The sequence below is a fragment of the Scaptodrosophila lebanonensis genome, unplaced genomic scaffold (genome assembly GCF_003285725.1).
Source record: "Scaptodrosophila lebanonensis strain 11010-0011.00,11010-0021.00 unplaced genomic scaffold, SlebRS2 tig00000136-arrow-arrow-pilon, whole genome shotgun sequence".
Classification (NCBI taxonomy): Eukaryota; Metazoa; Arthropoda; class Insecta; order Diptera; family Drosophilidae; genus Scaptodrosophila; species Scaptodrosophila lebanonensis.
The window spans coordinates 1,292,334-1,314,372 of record NW_022060586.1 but is presented as its reverse complement, the minus strand read 5'-3'; the positions used below and the strand labels follow the sequence as shown (position 1 = coordinate 1,314,372).

General features: G+C 35.8%; 1 protein-coding gene across 1 annotated transcript in view; it reads left to right on the top strand.

The window, feature by feature from the left end:
• LOC115629207 (TWiK family of potassium channels protein 9) overlaps positions 1-21,828 on the top strand; it is a 44,991-nt gene extending 23,163 nt beyond the window's left edge. The window contains exons 2-8 of the mRNA XM_030525607.1: positions 15,151-15,312; positions 15,514-15,637; positions 17,132-17,281; positions 21,064-21,255; positions 21,331-21,446; positions 21,509-21,601; positions 21,670-21,828. Of these exons, the coding sequence (XP_030381467.1) occupies positions 15,151-15,312; positions 15,514-15,637; positions 17,132-17,281; positions 21,064-21,255; positions 21,331-21,446; positions 21,509-21,601; positions 21,670-21,828 (996 nt within the window). The remainder of the gene's footprint in view (positions 1-15,150; positions 15,313-15,513; positions 15,638-17,131; positions 17,282-21,063; positions 21,256-21,330; positions 21,447-21,508; positions 21,602-21,669) is intronic.
• Positions 21,829-22,039: the final 211 nt, after the last annotated feature.

The window sequence follows — 22,039 nt, the reverse complement described above, 5'->3', positions numbered from 1 at the left end:
ACATAATAGCTAATATACATATACAAAATGTGATAACAATATAATAACAGACGAAAACGATTTTGCTACCCAAAGTATTTTTGCACCCAATGTTTCTATAGGAACTACGTATATGCATATACATATATGTAAATGAATGGATTATTTATGTATATTATGGAGTCTGGTAAACCTTCGTATGCTAGTTACATATAGTATTACAGTTTCTTCTTTGAAGAAGAGAGAAGGAATATCCACTTGTTTGTAACCAGCACATAAAAGGGTTGCATTTTATATTGTATTATTTATTAGATATTTATACTCTGTCCATAAAATGTACAATACTATTATATTAGGTTTGCGGGAGCTGAAAAATGTAACAGGCAGAAGGAGGCGTGGCAGACCACACAAAGTATATATATTCTTGATCAGCATGCGAAGACGATCTAGTCGATCTAGCCTTGTCTGTCTGTCCGTATGAACACCTGGATCTCAGAGACTATAAGAGTTACAGACACTAAATTTAGCACAAAGATGCCTTATATGAATACGCAAAAGTGCGTTTCAGAATTTTCCTCCCTCCCCCATCGCCCCCGCAATTCGTGATTTTCCATAACTCCCGTAATTCTTCGACTTGTTGACTGAATATTTGCCAAATAAATATATCCAGTTAGTGATTATAAGTCCGTGTGGTAAGTTTCGTTATGATAGGCTGATTTAACAGGAAGTTATAGCCATATATGTATCTGTTGTAGTTGTTGCTGCTTTGAACAGACACAGCAGATACACACACAGACACGCACAAACATGCATAGACACGCACAAAAATGCATAGACACGCTTAGAGATAAAACGACACGCACAATGTGTAGTTATAAACCCTTTACGTGAGTTCGAATACCAAAGGAGGTAAAATCGATTAAAATTCTTTTTACTGTTTGTTTTTTAATTTTCTTAATTTTTTATATTCTATAATTATTCTACTCATATGTATGTAAAGAGTATTTCATAGTCGGGACACCCGACTTTAGCTTCTCCACTCGTTTTTTTTAAATCCACGTCGAAAATTCTAATCAATCATCGCACGAGCACTTAACGAGCTATTTCAACTTTTTTGGCCGAAACGAATTTCCCAATTCACTGTACGAGTAAACAACACAAATACAAGTACAAATAGTATGTTTGTTTTGTTGTTGCGCAGCCTTAATGCTGACGTTTCGGGTAACAACTTTTTCGCCATTAAATGCCCACCTAGGTGTGTAGTTTTAGCTGTAGTCAGCCTACAATACTGACAGCACATACGTGTCTATTTAACAGATTAAACTACTTGTATCAAAGTATAGAATACTTACAGGCTGACGGCCAAGCGCTTCATCCGTGATGTTGAAATTTGATGTGTGTATATAAATATAAGTCCATGTAAGCGCTAAAATGTCTGCCCGTACAGCTAAAGCTGACAGCGGGAAGCTGATTTATTGTTTTTGCGCAAATTCAAAACAAACATGTAGTGTTGGTGTCGAGAAAGCTCAATTCTTAAATACACTGCACCAACTGCCACTAAAACCATATTTTAATTAAAAGTTCACTTCGGGGTTGTGTCTATCTTTGTGGTACAGAGTTTAACCAAAACAATGACAATCATAAGCTGCTGCAGAGCTTGGACTGGGATTATATTTATGGCTGTAACTTTGACTAGAGTTGACGATAAAAAGGGTTAGTAAAAATATAAGAACTACGAGAACTTGATACTGCAGTTTACTGACATAGTACTGAAGCGGAATTGTTTCGTTACCTTTTCTTAGAATTAACCAATTTGGATGAAATTTGAAACAGAAGTAGGCAATTGTACTGACAATTACGTGTGCAATGTTTGCTTTATGTAGCTTTTGAAATACTATATGATCAGTATTGTCGAAATTTCGTAGCGGAGAGAGGGGATGAAAAATTAAATTATATTGTATTGCCTAGGGACTAGGAGTGGCAATGTCTAGATCGACTTCTCTAGTCATGCTGAGACTTAAAATATAAATAGTACTTTATGGGGTCGGAGATGCTTCTTTAATTAGTATACCCATTATCCAAAGGGTAAAAGGGTATATTAGTTTTTTGCGAATGTATGTAACAGGCAGAAGTAGGCGTGGCAGACCCCACAAAGTATATATACAAGTATTCTCGATCAGGGTGACAAACCGAGTCGATATAGCTATGTCCGTCTGTCTGTCTGACTGTCCGTCTGTATGAACGCAAGTATCTCAGAAAATGAAAGATCTAGAATAACTAAACTTGGTATCCAGATTCTCCTAAGTCGCACAAAGGACGAGTTTGTGTTTTCTCTCTGATACACCCCTTCACTTACCCGCTATTCGCGATTTTCCATAACTCCCATTATTCTTAGAATTTTAAATTAAAATTAGTTAATTACATCCCTTTACTGATTATGTGGCCGTATGCCAAGTTTCATCATTATAGGTCAATTATGAAGAGAGTTATTGCCATAAATATAACCTCTGCCCACATCTGTTGTTGTTGCTGCTTTGACTTATTTCTGTGCTGCACACATGCATAAAACAAGCATAGACACGATTCTGATCTAAATGTATGCTGTTGAAACTGTACATAATCATGTATTAATGTTATTATCTTAAATTAATATAAAAAATTGTTGAAATTTTTGTTCCTTTTTTGTGGGCGTGGGTACAGGGTATTAAAGAGTTGAGCCCGTTCGACTCTTTCTTGTTTAAATTAATTGATATTAATAATAATTAGTATACTCTGTATTAGGTTGTAGTCCAAGTTGCCTTACATGAATACGCAGAACATGTGTGTGTATTTCAGAATTTTCATCCTTTCCCCACTCCCGCTATTAGTGATTTTTCATAAATTCCGTAATTCTTGGAACTTTTCAATCAAATAAACGTAGGCATTGGCCATTGTCGTTACATTACGAGTACAATAATATTTTGCTGATTTGACAAATTTGTTGACATTCTTCAGGGTTTTTTTTTCGGATTTGTAAATAGTTGAAAATTATGTACATACTGGTACTGTATGTAAATAGCATCATGCACGCACATGGTCATTTATGTGTATGTACGAGGTTTGTTCAAAAGAAAAGGTGAATGATGGATTTTGAGTTTTCGCGGGCTTCGAACATTCGATTATCGATATTTTTATACCCTGTACCCGTACAGTAAAAAGGGTATATTAGGTTTGTGTAAAGTATGTAAGATGAATAAGCAAGCATCTGCGATTCCATAAAGTGTATATATTCTGAATAAGCATGACGAGAGAAATCGATCTAGACATGTCCGACCGTCTGTCCGCCCGACTGTCTAGATGAACGCCTGGATTTCGGAAACAACTGAGTATACTATACATTAACCAAACTTGGTATGCAGACGCTCCTAGGCCCTAGTCTACACGAGTTTATTTTTTTTTTATATTCTCCCCTCTCCTCTCCCCGCTACAGAATTTCGCCAATAATGTCAACATTCTCAAACGTACATGAACCAAACTTTGCACATGTAATCCATACAAATATCTACTTTTGTTTTAAATTTGAAAATCGTTCAATTCTAGGAAAAGTTATTACCAAAACAGATTCACTCCAGTACTACGCCCACAAACTGCAGCATCGAGTTCGTTATTGTTCTGCCGGCAGTTTGTCTCGCGTTCTCTGTAGCGTTCTCTCTTGTTCCTATTTCCAAAAATGAAGAGACCAATGAAAGAGAAGGGTTTTCCCACAATTGGTGAGATAAAGCCAGAATCGAAGAACGAGCTGATGGCCATACCGAAAAGCGTATTTCAGAAGTGCTTCGAGGATTGGAAGAAGCGCTGGCATAATAACATTATACCTGAGGGGGATTATTTTAAAGGGGCCAAAATGGATATTGATGAATAAAATTCACCTTTTCTTTTAAACCGGCCTTGTACTTATGTATGTACTTTGTGAGCAAGTGATGCATGTTTGACAAACAGCTTCAAAATACTTATGTATACATCGTATGAATGCACACAATTAAGTTATTTACTACTTAGCTGCCCAAATTTGTTGTTGAAAACGAATAAGTGGCACTGTCGCAAATGTTATTATGGGTCCATTAAAGCAAAGCATCAGCGTGGCATTTGTGGTAGTTGTTGGTGTTTTTCTTGCAGGCCGAATACACACGCACGCGCACACACACACACATACTCGTACAGGAGTCGATAAGATGGGGAATCAACCTGGCACGGAACACGCAAGCCCCTTTGCTTAAGTTACTCGAACACGACCTCCCCCAACTACCACCATATTCTTTGCTAACTGCCATGTTTGGCTCACACACGTCAAAATAAGAGAACCACAAATCAGGTTAAAATGTTGGTAAAAATCTTTTATTCGCATGACCTTATTCACATGGAGCGGGGAAATCGGGCTCTGGAGTGGGGAATGGGGAATGGAGAGAGTGGAGAATGGCGAATACTCCAGACCCAGCAAATATACAACTGATTTGTCGCCTGTCGTCTCATGCAAATGCGTTTAAATCGCGCGCATTTTCCTGCCTGTAATTACATTACATTTCATTTCATTTACCGTTCGCATGTTTCGTGCTATGGCCAAATATCACGTGCTACTCATAGCATAGAGCTGGAATCGAATCAGCGATTTGGCCGAGAGTGAAACTAGTATACATACATACTACCCATACATACTCGTACATATACGAGTATAACATATTTTATACCTTTTGGATTTCCCCGGAAATTCGTATCACAACTTAATACTTTTATAGTTTTCGCATTAACGCTGAGAAGGATGATAGGGGGACAGTTTCTGATGGTAACTCACCTGCGAGAGGTCATAAATTACACAAAAACAAACATACTATACGCGTATACGTCCGCAAAATCACGTGTCCTCTGTGTAGCCTCTAAGCGTTCGTTTAAGAGCGTGCCAATGAGGAGACGAGGTAGTACCCATCCATGTACATAAAACTAGTATTTTCGCACTCACCCAACTAATGACATCGTTCGTTCGTTGTTTCGGAATGCACATATATATAGTCTGTACTACCCTTTGGGTATTCTAGTTTTGTGCGAATGTATGTAATACACAGAAGCTGGCGTGGCAGACCCCACAAAGTATATATATTATTGATCAGGATGATAAGACGAGTCGATATAGCCATGTCCGTCTGTCTGACGAACGAAAAGATCTCAGCAAGAATAAGGGCTAGAATAACCAAACTTTGTATCCAGACTCTCCAAAGTCTGAGAAAGTACTTGTTTTTGGATGCACCCCCCTCTCCACCGCAATAACTAATTTTCCATAACTCCCGTATTTTTTAAATTCAGAAAATCCCTCCAGTTAGTGATCATTAGTCCGTATGCCATAATGATAGACCAATTTAACAGGAAGTTATAGCTATATATATATACTTGTATATATATATGTCATCTTTGCCCAACTACAACCGGCTGCTGTTGTTGTTGTTGTTCTTACTTTGCACAGACACACGAGACATACACAGACACAGAAACACGAACAGACACGCATAATGTACATAATGTATTTCAATGTCGGGACACCTGACTTTAGGTTATCCACTTGTTTATTGTATCGCTTAAGTTAGATTCCACGGTTGAGTGGAATAGGTGCGCATTGGAGATGATTCTGAGCAGTTTGTTTTGAAACATTTGTATGATATTACAGTTGCTTCGGCTGGAAATGCCCCAGATCGGAATCCCATTGCTATTCATTATACCCTTATAAATTAAAAGCTTGAAGCGCAGCCTCAGGGTGGACCTTTCGCCCACAGCGTTTGAAAGTGCTTACGTACATACATGTACATATGTACTGATATATTGATTAATAACAAACAAGTAAAAAAGTTAAAGTCGGGTGTCCCGACTTTGAAATACTCTGCACATATGTTTGGAACAATTATGCGTATCTAGGCGTGTATGTGTGTGTTTGGGTGTGTCTGTGTGCTTGTGCAAAGCAGTAACAACAACAACAGCTGCGGTCATTGTTTGGTCATATATACATATATGGCTCGAACTTCCTGTTAAATCGGTCTAGCATAGTGAAACTTGGCATACGGACACATAATCACTAACTGGGGGTATTTGCAAAATTTGAAATTCGAAATTCCAAGAACTACGGGAGTTACGATTTATGGGGGAGAGGGAAGGAAATTCCAAAATACACATTTTCTGCGTATTCACATAAGGCGTCTTGGACTAAAATTTGGTGTTCCTAGGTCTTTTAGTCTTCGAGATATAGGCGATTATACGAATGGAAAATCGGGAAAATCCCCATAGGGGGAAGTGGGGCGAAAATCAAAAAAATAAAACAAACTCGTATAGCGTACACACATAAGGCATCTTTGTGCAAAATTTGGTGTCTCTAGCTCTAATAGTCTCTGAGATCCAGGTGTTCATACGGACAGACAGACGGACAGACAGACATCTTGTCATGTTGATCAAGAATATATATACTTTGGGGGGTCTGCCACGCCTCCTTCTGCCTGTTACATTTTTCAGCTCCCGCAAACCTAATATACTTGTACGCTTGTACATTTCATGTATAGAGTATAAAAACCGAATATGCTATTTTTACCATACGGGTACATGGTATAAAAACTCGTACTGTCGTTGTGTACAAAATTTGGTGCCTCTAGCTTCTATAGACAAACAGACTAATTCTTGCAATTTAGATCTAAGAAGAGTCCAACATTCCGCTAAATTTTTATTTAATGAGATTATATTGGAGACGGCGGCATGCGACTTGTGCGTAAATAATTTGCTTTCTAACTTTGTGGTACAAAACACGTATTTTATTATGTTCATGTGAAAAAAGTGAACATCCTGAACTTAAGCAATAAAATGTATATGATCTATTTATGAAACCACAAATAGGAAAGTAGGCACTCTTTGCTCAAATTAGTAAAATAATTAAATTAGCAGACTTGTTTGTATTGTAAATACTCGAGGTGGCCGCCGTCTATATAAAAATAGCTGCAGTCAGCACTCAAAAGTAAAAGTTCGCTGGCGTCAACTCTTAGATGACATGGCAGGTATTTATATAATTTGCATTTCAAGTCGGGCACCTCCCACCCACATACATATGTATTTGTAGTATGTTTTACATATGTACAATGCTGGACACATTTCTGGTCTTTGTGGCTCCCGTCTCTGTGTTGCTGTGTTGCTCCGTCGCTGTGGCAGTGCCATAGGCGGCCATATGTAACAATATATTTTTATCAACTTAATATCAATAAATACTCAAACAAATGATGGCACATCGCCAGTCACGCCTTGCTCAGATAAATCAAGATCTGGCGAAAACGCAGGGGAGAGCATAGTCAATGAAGTGGAAGAAATTTGTGCTAGATGTTAAGCATAAAAATCATCAAATCATCAAATCAAAAACTCATAAAAATCATAAAATCAATACGAAAGAAGCAGCAGCAGTAATGAGAAAGACCAGGCAAGGAATTTTTCAAGTACATTTTGTTGTCTATACATAAAATAAACATCAACACCACCAACATTGGATTGTACAGTTGTGGGGGTGCTTCGAAAAAAGTCCACTATCCTGTCCAGTACCATGGAGAACCGGGATACAAAGTTTTTCTATTGTATTGTACTATAGCTCCTTTAATTCCGCTGATCATTGTGTGTAAACTGATTATCCATCTGCCAGGCCTCCTTCTGTAATTTACATACATTCGCAATTGGGTACTATAGAAACTACCTTTTGCGAGCAAGGTATGAAGAGAGTAAAACCTGGAGTACAGGTGTTTGAGCAATAGCTTTTTAGAATTAGCAAATTTAATTTAAATTAAATTTTTGTAAAGACTGCTTACAGACGTCGCGACTAGAAATCCACAATTCGCAATTTGTTTTACAGCTTAAGAACTGCTCTTTCAAACTAAATTTGTTTATCCCTTCGGGAGATATGATTTTTGCAACGAAAAAAGTCAGAAGGCTCCACTGTGCGTCGTGCGGAATGTTCTATGTGTAGGTTTTGCATTATGGACACGATTATTGATGAATAGGAATTGAATAGGATACTTTTCAAATTTAAAACTACAATTTCCGAAACTCCCTAAAACGTATCTTATTTAAAAAGAAATTCAAGTACCTTAATGAGTTCTGATTGTCGTTTTCGAAATATTGTACATACATTTGAATAATGAGGTTTTTCTTTTTAAATAAAATATTTATTGATCTGAAAACGCTTGCGTTCAAACATGTACTTATGTATTTAACTTATACCTTATGAGAAGATTTAAGTAAATTGGTGCGTATTTTCTTCAGTAAAATCGCGAACATACAAGTAAAAAGATGCGTTACAAGGATATAAAAATGATGTCGAGATCAAAGTTATTAGATATAATTAAATTTTAGGAATTGTGTGTCTAAAAAATTCCCACAACATTCTTCAGGCTGCAGTAGCTGCTTTCATTCTTCTTTTAAATACTGCTGTATTCAGACGTTCTCTTGCGTGTAGGGTGTTGCCGAATCCAGCTAACTGAAATGTGTCTTGTTAAAATTAAATGATTTGTCGGTTTTATAATGCCATTAAAACCCGTCAGTGGCGATTCTCTGTTTTTTTTAGGTATGTGTGCAAACTTTCTGATTTATAGCATGTAAATGGAGGGATAAATCCCCATGGGCTTTGAGCCAACACAATCAAAGTATGAGCCACCATGGAAATGGGAGAGTTGAAAGCTGACGCTGTCCTTCACTTACATCAATGCAGGGACTGTAATCATTAAATGTTTTATTATACAAATTACATAGCTTTAAAATTTTAATTTTTTATTGATTCGCTCAGTATATAATGATAAACCTTGAGTTATACTCAACCAATAATCAATATTTTTGAGCAAAAGAATAAAACTCATAAAATAGTGATTATTCTTGAGTTTTATTTTTTGCTTGCAAATAATATTCAACATGTAATTTTGTATTTTTCGTACGGATATATACGTGTATACATACTTGTATATTCGTAGCCAAGACCTCTATAATATAAGAATGACCAAGAATATATATTAATTTCCCCCCTATTCCCTACAAAATTGGTGCTTGAGTTTTATTTATAAGCAAAAAATAAAACTCAGTAATAAACATTAATAATTATTATGAGTTTTATTTTTTTGTACATTCTTAAATCATGGTGAAAATGCACAGAATATGCTTAAATAAGAATATTGGTATATTTCTCGCACTCTTAAAGTAAGTGATTTTTTCATTAGAAAAAAAAAAACTCATTATTTGCAGTCCCTGCATCAATGCAATGTCGCCTTAAATGAAATCTATTTATTTTTTGTTTAGTTGTAAACCTCAGAAAAAAGTTTCGTTATTCTACCCCTGGCATATCCTGAGATCGTTTTGTACATACAGACATTTCTATATTGACTCGTCTTACGTTATACTCATCAAAACTATACGTACTTACTTTGGAGGTCTGCTCTTTAACCCTTTTACCCATTGGGTACAGGGTATACAAAGGAATACAAAAAGTGCCCCCTTTGCGCACAACCTTGTCACTGTTTTGTGTCACTGTTTGTGTCACTGTTTGTGTCACTGTTTGTATCACTGTTTGTGGAACTGTTTGTGTACATGCACTTATGCGTGTGCGAGTGTGTGGTGCCATCATGGTCCAAAGTCTTTTCAATAATAATTATAAATTATGCGTGAGCACAAAAATAACACACAATTACACGTTGTGTAAGTTTGATTTAACGCTTCATGCTAATGCTGATGCTGATGTCGGTGTTTGTGCTGCGACAACTCGCCCATCGCATAACCATGACAAACGGCTACTGCCAACAGGCAACGGGCAGGACTTTCGAGCCTTGGCCAAGTCGACGCCACAGGAAGACATTCATATAGATGACTACATATGTATGTATGTTCGTAAGTAAAGGGTGCGGTCGGTGTTCTCTTTTTAAAAGGGACTTTAATGAAATACAATTTTATAACTTTTAGAATCAAAGATGGTACCGAGTGGTACCGAATGGTTCGATTGGCGCACTGTAGAGTTACTTTACGAGATATATCATTTTACAGTTTTCAGTGCTTTGCGGGTTTACAACTGAACGATTTTTGATATAAAATATTTATATAATTTCTAGCGACTACAGTCCACGTCGCATGATACATAACTTAAGTAACTCAAAAATGTGATCCTATCCAAAATGGCGCCAAAATAAAGTTGCTCTAAAACATAAACCACACCCTGTATTTACTTGTAGTGGAAAAGATGTACGCAAAGGCAGAAAACTGAAATTAATGCATCAATTACAAAAAGTTAGTGTTTCTGCTGAGAAAGTGCAATCAATATGGACGTGTGGGTGCAACATATATACATACACACGTGTGTATGTACATAGTACAAACGACTACACTGATAAAAAAAAAGCACGGAAATTTCAATATTTACACGTAGATTTAACTATTTTTACCATCGATTTCGCACCATCGTGTGTTTTAGTAGATTTAAAGTCTGCACACTTCAATTTCAAGTTGAATATTAAAATATTACATTTAAAGTGTGACGATATTAAATGTTAAAGGATGATGTGGTCGGGGGTTGATCCACGTCAAAGGTTTATTTTTATAGCCTGTACCCAAAGGGTGAAGTATATATATTCTTGATCAGCATGACAAGACGAGTCGATATGGCCATGTCCATCTGTCCGGCCGTCTGGACGAGCGCAAGGATCTCAGGAAGTACAAGAGCTAGAATGACCAAACTTGGTATCCAGGTTCCCCTGAGCCCTAGGCAGGTCAAGTTTGTTTTTTATTTCGATATACCCCCCACTCCCCTGCAATTCGTGTTTTTATTTTATAACTTCCGTAATTCTTGGAAATCATATATGTATTGAATAATTTGTATTTAATTTAATTAAATAATTTAATTAACATAAATTTAAAATTAATTGAATTTTTTTGTGTTATTCTTTTTGGTGGGAGGTACAGGGTACAGGGTAAAATATTTCTCCAATTTTGTTGTCTACTCTACTGTACTCTTTTCAACTACTACATTGCCATAATGCATATTTTATATACACATATATTCTGTATAGAACCATTTTTAGTGGAAAGCAATTTTCAAATTCTTTTGATTATTAATTCTTATCAATTAATTATTTTGATATTTTTTATGCCTTTTATATATGTAGTTTAGATCAATATATTAATATTAAAAGTGAAGAAAAGCTGATTGAATTCACTTCTTCACACATACCTAACGACCATATATAGTATGTTATGGACATACACTTTGTGTTTATACCACACAACCGCTGAAAACCGACTTGGGAATTCTAGTCAATTAAAGTTTAATACGTTTCTAGTATATTTAAGTCGTCAAATTAAAGTTGAGAAAAATATTAAAATTTGGTATGGAATATAGTTAATTTAACTATTTGTTATATGAAGTGTGTGCATATTAATATTTAATATGCTTTAACGTTAAATTGAATATGACACACTTTAATAACAAAGTTTTACACTTTGTTTTGAATATTATTCATATTACAATCACCATGAATACGTTTTTAGTAAAAACGATGTTTTTATTTGATTTGAATATGAATTTGTAGAACATTAGATTTAATATGAAAATATTCATCTGTACTATGCAACTTTTTTATCAGTGTTTGTATCCACATACATACAAGTAGTATGCCACACAGCAGGCGGTGATGGAAGATCAGCTTGTGGCACGCACGCATATGTCACTCAGCTCAAGTGTCTGCTTCAATTTGTTATTGTTTTTTTTTTTTATTGGTTGTACTCGTATCTATTTCCTTTCGCGTCTGCAGAAGAAAAATGGTTGACAGATTTGAATTGAATTACAATTTTTACTGCATAGCAGATACAATTGAAAAGCATTCTTGGACAAAAATACAACTCACATCAATTTGTAAAACTATTTTTATACCAGAAACAACAAACAACAGACAACAACATGGTACAAATACTCGTACATACATACATGTTTAACAAATTTATTGTGATGATGTGTGAAAATTGAATACAATTTTAAACTGAATTTTTCTGCAAAATTCACAACAATTAGGGAAAAATTTGTGGTTTATTTTGAATTATTTGGAACATGTGTGGCAGATTCTTTATCGTTGGCATGACGAAGAGGCAAGCCGATGTGGCTCATTCATATTTATTTAGGCATTAGTCGTATATATGTACATACATTCAAAGATACACAGGTGAAAGCGAAAATGTGCGAAAAGTTTATCTTTATAGAACTCGGAATTAAATTCTGAACAGGTCTGCATAAATCAAATATGCAAAACACTTTAACCGGCTGCGGAAGCACGTCCCAAAGATTTTCAAAGGCGTAAAAATATCCCAAATTGTTTTAGTATTTTGCTATAATGCCAGACTGATTTTTTATTTGCATTGAAAGACATCTTAGAATACACTATTAAAATTTGTACACTGAGTATATTGCTGGGAATTTATAATTACAATTAAAGCAGATTATATTATAGCAGGTCTTGTCCGCCTTTGCTGGCATACGAATTTTGTGCTACAATTACATATATATTTATTAATTTATTAAATATGTGATAATGCTAATTCTCTTTCTACATTGTGCCCATTTCCAGATCGAAACTATTGAAACTGCCCAATAGAAAATAAGAAAGGAATGCTAAAGTCGAGCAGGCTCAACTCTTAAATACCCCACACCAAAAAAGAAAAATTATTAAACAAATATAATTCGATTAATTAATTAATTGAATTAAATATAAAATATTGTGTACTTGTACATATGTATGTACAAGTATGTGTGCATTACATAATCATGTCAAAGCACTGCTGCTTTGAAAGCAGCAACAAATACAGCTGCGGAAAGAACTTGGGCTTGGTTATATGGCTATAACTTTCTTTATAATCAACCTGTCATAATAAAACTTGGGATACGGATATATAATCAATAACTGAATGTGACCACCAAATAGTTTAAAATTCCAAGAATAACGGGAGTTATAGAAAATCGCTAATAGCGGGGAAGTGGGGAGTGCATCGGGAAAAATTTGCAAACTGGGTGACATGTACATGGCTATATGTAGTGAAAAAGTGAAGAAATATTAAAACCCCAATAATTCAAGTTCCAAAAATTTCAAAAAATCAAGTAGTATGTACTTTTTATACCCTGTACCCAAAGGCTAAAGAGGGTATATTAGGTTATTGCAAAGTATGTAACATGCAGAAGGAAGCATCTCCGACCCCATAAAGTATATATATTTTTAATCAGCATGACGAGAGAAATCGATCTACTTGTAGACATGTCCGTCTGTCTGGATGAACGCAAGGATCTCAGCAACTATAAAAGCTGGAATAACCAAAGTTGGCATCCAGATTCTCCTAGGTCCGAGAAAGGACGAGCTTATTTAATTTTTTGAATTTTTTCCCCTCTCCCCCGTTGTAGAATTTCGTTAATACTGTCCACATTTCAAAAGCAACATAAACCAAACTTTGAACACGCAATGTACAGGTATCTACTTTAGTTTAAAATCCAATTCGGTCAATTATAAGAAAAGTTATTAGCGAAACAAATTTTCTCCAGTACAACCCCCCCAAACTGCAGCAACAAGTTCGCTCTTCTTCTTCCTCTTTTTGCTTCTGCTATGGGCGCATATACCTCAGTGACGGAAGTTTGTCTGGGTACAGGGTATTTCGACTGTAGCGTTCTCTCTTGTTTTTTAATAATGGCGGATTTTCCTTACAAAATTTGAAGCCTTTTGTGCTCCTTTTTTAAAAACCGAAGAAAAAACTTCTTATAGCCCACCTTCATTATGAAAGGATACTAGAGTCAAAATTTCAGCTTCTTAGTTTTAACGTTTCGGCTGCGCGTTGTTCACCAATCAGTCAGTCAGATTTCAGACATCTCACATGTGTACATATGTCTGTCGGGCACGAACGCGCATTCGGCCTATGCCCGCCTGCACACAACTGCTCACGGCCTCTGCCTGCCGGCTCCAAACGACTCACGGCAGAATATCCAGCGAGCGTGAATGTGCAATGCTCGCTTTACGAACCCTATATTTCAGTATGATGAACAATAAGTAATAATCCTAAATGCAATATTGCGATGGAAAATATTAATTTATTTTAAACGTATATGTATTTTTTAAGGATATGCAATTTCAACAAAATCCCGAGCTTTTTAAACAATAAAAGACATAGCAGAACGCATGTTATACTCTGTACCTGTAGGGTAAAATCGGTGTATTAGGTTTTTGCAAAGTATGTAACAAACAGATGGAAGCATCTCCGACCTGGTAAGATTTCTCAATGCACATTGATAGTTAGAAAGGTGACATCGATATTCAAGGGCGTAGGCAGTTTTTTCCAAAGGGGGGACCTAAAAATATAAATTTTGATTAAATAATACACAATGAGTTCAAATAATAACTTATCAATATAAAATTTTCATGAAATCCAGCTCAGTTCCATTTTAAGGAGAAAATATTGATTGTTTGGTCGACTTCATATTGCGAACATTTTTGGCCGACGCCCTTGTCGATATTACATTACAATAATAATCATTTTAATAGTAGTAATTACACATCGATGAGACGTCAATATTGCAGTAGATTAATATGAAAGAAATTGCATTAGGCACTTTAATATATTCTTCACCTTTACATGTATGTGTCTATTTATTCATTTTAGTTTTTTGTTATTTCAAAAGATTCACGATAGGTCATTATTATTACACATTTAATGCGAATACGCGTATGTGAAAAAGTGAAGGGAATAGGTACTGTTTTGTAGAAGATTGTCTAGCTCTATAATTGTGTGAGAGAGCGAGAGAGAGAGAGAGAGAAAAAAAATCGTAATCATAATCTTATCTCACGAATCTCTCATATACTATTTATTAAAGCAAATCAGGAGCCTGTTATTACATATACAGATACTCGTATGCTTGTCACGGCCTTGAACATGTTATATTTGGTTAAAGAAAATCTTGAATAGCTAACGTACAAATAAGCATATATGTATACCCTTTCGAGGACTAGTTGTAAAAGGCATTTAATTGGTAATACATAATTTTCGCACTGCGGGGCTATCCTTAAATTAATATCAATGACCATTTAAGAAGAAATATATTTAATAATGTGCTTGCGGTTGCTTTTCCAGATATTTCGCCATTTGGAACGACCCGCCGAGGTTGCGCGGTTATCGCAACTAAAGGATGTGGTTAAAACGCACAGAGAGCGTTTCATGGGCGCCATACTGAACAACACCGAAGTGAACAATCTGAATGAGCTGCTGTCCTTCGAGCTGGCGAAATATGAACTGGTGAGTTAAGGCTAAGTCGCCTACTATTATCCAGTGCTCAAATTAATTGTCTGCCAATACCATAAAAACTCAATGAGGTTTGTATAGCAGTTTGTTCACTTGGCTAAATTGCTCAGCCTAGGTTTTACGATGCTCAAAGCCTTTGTTTGTCAATTGTCCGTCACAAATTTATAAATTTCTCATTCCATCCCATATCCACAGGCTGTTCAACAGGCGGCCGAGGGTGGTCTGCTCATTGTGGCCGACAAAGACTTTCCAGAGCCCTACGAGCGCTGGAGCATACTGCAAGCTGTGTTCTTCTCATCGACTGTGTTAACAACAATAGGTGCGTCATCATTCCCATAGCAGCTGTTCATAATATGTAAATATAAATATACTATAAAACAAAAATGTAATAATAGATGAACGGGTGCAACAGTCAGAAGGACGCGTGACAGTCCCCACAAAGTCTATATCTTCTTGATCAGCATAACAAGACGAGTCGATCCAGCCCTGTCCATATGTCAGTCTTTCCGTCTGTCAGTCCACCCGTATGAACACCTAGATCTTTGAGAATATAAGACCTAGGAGCACCAAATTGTAGTCCTAGATGCCTTAAAATACACAGAAAATATGTATTTCAGAATATTCCTCCTTTCTCCACTCCCCCGCAATTAGTGATTTTCCATAGGTTCTTTTTTTAAAACTAATCTGGCAAATACCTCCATTTAGTGATTATGTGTCCGCATGCCAAGTTTCATAATGATGTGACAATTTGAAAGGAAGTATCTGCCCACACCGGTTGTTGTTGTTGTTGCTGTTGCTTTGGCTCAACTCTGCACTGTATAAGAGCTAGATTTACCAAATTTAGTATCCAGATTAAGAAGAAGTTTTTTTTTTTTCATGATACACCCCCCCTACCCCTCTATTCTAAAATTTTCTACAACCTCCGTAATTCCTGAATTTGTACCTTATTTTATTTATTTATTTATGGGCTAGCTTAAAGTTAAAACTATAAGCTAACAGAGGTTTATAGCCTGGCTACCAGGGCCTTAAGCTATATTTGTACCTTAAATTTGTCAATTATATGCCTACAGTGCCTTTGTGTCCTTATGTTATGTCACGATAGGTAAAGGAAGTTATAGTCATATAATCTCTGTCAGCAGCTGTTGTTGTTGCTTTGGATCCACTCTGCCCTGCACACATAAACGAAGTCGTTTAATCGTGACACCATATTGAGGTAAATGTATTATTTTGAAACTGTAGGACTCTATGTACGTGTTATGTATATTTAATAAGTTCCATTTCAAAAGAAAAAAATTTTTTAAATATAATTTTTATGTTTTTGCGGGAGTGGGAACAGGGAATTAAGAGTTGAGCCCGCTCGACTATAGCATTAATTTCATTACAAATTCATCTTTTAGAATACAACTTGTCGCATTTGATTTTAATTCAGATCTTAATTCCAAATTCCATAATACCCTAACGAATCGTCTTGTCATGCTGATCAAGAATATACATACTTACTTTGTAGGATTTGTTCATATTAAAAGTCTATCTAAAGCATATCATTTTATTGGCCACAAAAATTATTACATTTTTAGTGAAGAGTAGAAATATAAACAGTATTTTGTAAATACAATTAAGAATTTATAAAATAACTCTTCAATTCGCTCACCCGGGTGTAGGCTTATATGAACATAGTATATACATTTTTGTATACATTTCGAAATTTTGTGTCGATTGCTACAGCACGCGGTATACGGTAGTGCAAGGTGTGTGCATATGTTTATATATATTTTTGTTTCTAATATTTTTATATTTTTTCCCCACTTTACAGGATATGGCAACATTGTGCCTGTAACTACTGGAGGCCGTGTATTTTGCATTTGCTTTGCACTCATTGGCATACCCTTCACCCTGACGGTCATTGCTGATTGGGGTCGGCTGTTTGCCACCGCGGTGTCTGTCTTTGGCAAACATATGCCAAGTAAGTATGCATTAATAATCTTCATTTGAATATTTTTAAAACCAACTATATCCAGTTAAAAAATATAACTCTTGAATACTCTTAAATATCCACTAAACAAGAATATCCAAATATTTACATGAAACGGGATTGTCGATTCGGCACACCCACTATGCTTGAACTTATTAGCTCTCTATCACGATAACATTACTTTTTCTGTTATAAGACAAGTTATTTAAAAATTAAATTTCCATAGACTTTAGCATCTGATTATTAAATCACTTAATTTTGCAAGCTTTTTTTAAAAACGTATGTTGAATGTTGAATAGCGGTGATGTCGATGACTTAATTGTAGATTTCGAATCCAATAAGTTGATTTAGAAGTATGAACATATGCACATACTGAAAAGATTAGTCACGTTTTAGTGTGTACTCCGATTTTAGACTTTTGAAAAAAATTTATCAAAGAATATGTATTAACAAAAACAACACCGTAATCATGCCTCAACCACCGTATTTACCAGACTTGGCTCCCTGCGACTTCTTCCTATTCCTAAAACTGAAGAATATTTGTATTATGCGGAGGGTAATACTAAGCAGTCCTTCTCAAAGTTAACCGTAAACAAGTAAAAAAAGCTAAAGTCGGGTCTCCCGACTTTGAAATACTCTGTACATATGTTAACAATAATTATAGAAATTAAAAAAATAAAGAAAATTAAAAAAAAATTGTTGATCGATTTTACCTCTTTCGGTATTTGAACTCACGTAAAGGGTGTATAATTGCACATATACAAAGCAATTGCGTTTATGTGAATGTATGTATGTTTATGCGCGTCTATTCGTGTCTGTGTAAGCATGTTTGCAATCAACCAAAGCACCAACATCAACAACAGCAGCGGGCAGCGCTTGAGCAGCAGCAAATATATTTATGGCTATAACTTCTTGTTAAATCGGTCTATCATAGTAAAACTTGGCATACGGACTATAATAACTAACTGAAGGCATTTGCAAAATTTGCGTTCGAAATTCCAAGAATTACGGAAGTTACGATTTGCGGGAGAGAGGGGGGAGGGAGGGAAATTCCAAAATATACATTTTCTGCGTATTCACACAAGGCATCTGGGACTAAAATTTGGTGTTCCTAAGTCTTATAGTCTCCGAGATATAGGCGATTATACGAATGGAAAATCGGGAAAACCCCCATAGGGGGGAAGTGGGGGGGGGAAAATCAAAAAAATAAAACAAACTCGTATAGCGTACACACATAAGGCATCTTTGTGCAAAATTTGGTGTCTCTATCTCTTATAGTCTCTGAGATCTAGGTGATCATACGGACGGACGGACGGACAGACGGACAGTCGGACAGACGGACATATATACTCTTGTACATTTCATGTACAGAGTATAAAAATTTTATAATCACATTTTATTTTTATAGCCTGTACCCAAAGGGTGAAAGGCTATACTAGTTTTGTGCGCATGTATGTAACACACAGAAGGAGGCGTGGCAGACCCCACAAAGTATATATATTCTTGATCAGGATGAGAAGCCGAGTCGATATAGCCTTGTCCGTCCGTCCGTCTGACCGTCTGTCCGTCTGTCTGTCCGTATGAACGCAAGGATCTCAGAAAGTATAAGAGCTAGAATAACCAAACTTGGTTTCCATATTCTCCTAAGACCGAGAAAGTACGAGTCGCAATTCGTGTTTTTTCTTATAACTTCCGTAATTATCGGAATTTTGAAATCAATTTTGGTAGGAACATCCAGTAATTTCATTATGATAGGTCAATTCTGAAGAAAGTTATAGAAATATATATAAATATAAATATAAATATAAATAATAAATAAAAATATATATATAAAATCGCTGCTCCTGCGCTGCCTGCAGCTCTGTCGGCAACGCTGCCCGCAGCTGTTGTTGTTGTTGCTGCTTTGGTTCAACTTTGTGCTGCATACATACACGCATGTAAACACGCATAGGAACGTGATGTAAATGTATGCTGTTAAAACTGAACATAAACATGTATTCTAATTTAATTTAATTAATTAATTCATTCATTCATTTTTTTAATAATTTAATTTTTTTTTTAATTTTTTTTTTCTTTATTTTTTCTTTTTTGTGGAGAGTACAGGCTATTTTACTGTCGGGCTTGCTCGACTGTAGCGTTCTATCTTGTTCTTAAATAAAAATCTTAAACATAAATATCCACAATTATAGGTGTTGTGTTTCTGCTCATTTCTATAATTATATTCAATGGTGGTTTTAAATAATTTACGATTTCAATCGGTGGTTGCAAATCACCAAAACTATCAAAGTATTCTTTATAATTTCCATTTTTAAAATATGTTACCCAGTGCGTGCCTCTGCCGCTTTCATTATCTAAATTTATTATACCACATCGTTGATCCATGGTCTCTTCGGCATGGTCTCTTCGAATGTGCTTAAAATATTTACGAAAACCAATTAAATCAATATCGGTAAGTAGTTGTTTGGGTAGCATATTTAAGAGTTTTTTGGATGTGGCTTATAAAATAGTCCATAGCCTTGCTTATATGGTTTCAGAAAAAGTCCCTTCCCCATCGCAATTGATTTCATGTATCGATTATGTCGTGTCGCTTCCGATAATTGTTCTTTTCCAATTGTAATATCGTTTATGGCTTTGGCAATAGCTGATCCACTACTTGCAAGAACACCAAGTTCTGAAATTGCTGACATTATTGGCACCAAAAGTAGGAAACCACAAATTTTTGGTATTGGCATCACTCTCGGAATGATTGATGTAACGTCCTTCTTTATCTTTTGTCTTCGAAAACTTGCTGGGATTGATTGTTGTGATATCTGAATTGCTTCTCTCATATTAATGGATTTTTTCGCTTTAAAATTCGTGCTGTTCGCCTCACACGGTTTGTGAATGATTTTTTATTACAGGCTGCTGCTGCTGGTTGACGGCGATGACGATGTCTTCTAGTAATTGGGTTCCTCTTACGTCGTTGACGAGATATTTTGTTGCTGTTCCTCATCATCATACCTAGTCCGAATTTGACTTTCGTTTTCATAACATTTGTCACAAACCAAGCAGCAGAACGTTCTTTGAAGCCACTATCTTTTGCTTTAACACGTTCCCAGGCTCTTCTCGCTAATATGACGTCGGCGCGATGTGGATTTTCCAAGTCTTTGAATTCTGAATATGCTATATCGTGTTCTCTACACGCTGCATCTAATGGATTAATAAAATACCAAACATACCAAAACATTTAATACGTGACAATGCCAATTTAATTATAATATTTAAACAAGATGAAATGAATATTAAACATATTTATAATGATTATGTCATAGGCGATATGACTTTTAAACAATTTCTAGATATTTGTAGTAAATTTGGGAAGATAAATATGAATTTGTTGTTATAAGTAAAGATAATGCTGTAGACAATGGACGATATAGGAAAGGTTTTGATAATTTTATACATTTGTGATAGCTTCTGATCAGCTTCTGATAAGCTTCTCATAAACGATGTCATTTTAATATATAATAACATATAAAGGATAATACAAGTATTTTAATATTTCATCTAGTTTAAGATTGAGTTTGAAAAGAACAAGAGGAAATACAATGTACATTTCATGTACAGAGTATAATAACGTAAAACATTATGAGACACTACATTTCGCAAATTTTGGCTCTCTATGTGTTTGGGTATGCTGCTAATTTGTTTGTGGATTCTTAAGTAAATTGTTTTTTGGTCTTAGTTGGACACTTAAGTTAAATTCAAACTTATTTCAACTTTACTTTTCACAGAAAAGCCGAAGTTTACAAATTTTATTGGAAAAACCTGGTTCTATGCGATTTTGGCGGTTTGTTTTCTGGGCGTCTATTTGGCAGCCGGCGCGGGTCTCTTGCTACTCTGGGAGGATGATTGGACTTTCTTTGACGGATTCTACTTTTGCTTTATCACCATGACGACGATTGGTTTTGGTGATCTAGTTCCAAGTGCGTTCCACTCTTATCAGATATTCTAAAAGCGTGCATAGCTCTGACTAATGAGCTTTTGCTTTTTCCACACAGAGAAACCGAACTACATGCTTTTGTGCACCCTGTATATACTCATTGGACTGGCCCTAACCTCCACCATAATTGAGCTGGTAAGACGGCAATATGCTACCAGCTGGGCGAAGCTACAGGTACAGATTTTGAGATTTTGCATATGCATCAAAGCATTTTCACGTTGCCTATTTGCTTTCAGGAACTTTCTGGTCCCATGGCGGAAACTTTGCGTCGTTTGGGCGAAACAGCCGGCACAGGCTTGGATTATGCGACTTTGCAAAAAGTTTTGACTGTAAGCACTCCCTTTTTTTTTTACAGAATTGTTGTTAAATTAGAAGTAAATGTGAGTAATTCTTTTAGGTCTCAATGCCCAAGTGGAATAGCAACAAAAAGGACCCACATAATTCGGACATTGCCGCGCTGGAGGCTATAACTAACGCCATCCTCAAGGAAGTTAAGGAGGCTCAAAATAACAAGCCCAAGGTTCTGCAAATTGTTATCTATGAGTCGTCGGTGTAGCAGAATCGCATTCTAAGAAATAATTTTAGGCTTAGTTTGGAATTGAAAATAGTTTTAATGTGGGTATTTTCATAATCATGATTTACATACAGGTGTGTTTGCAAACTGCCCAATAGTTCAATTCATATCTTAGTTTTGGATCCGAATTCTTCTACAATGTAAATATTAGTATATACTCGTACATATGTAGAGGTCATACACATATTGACAA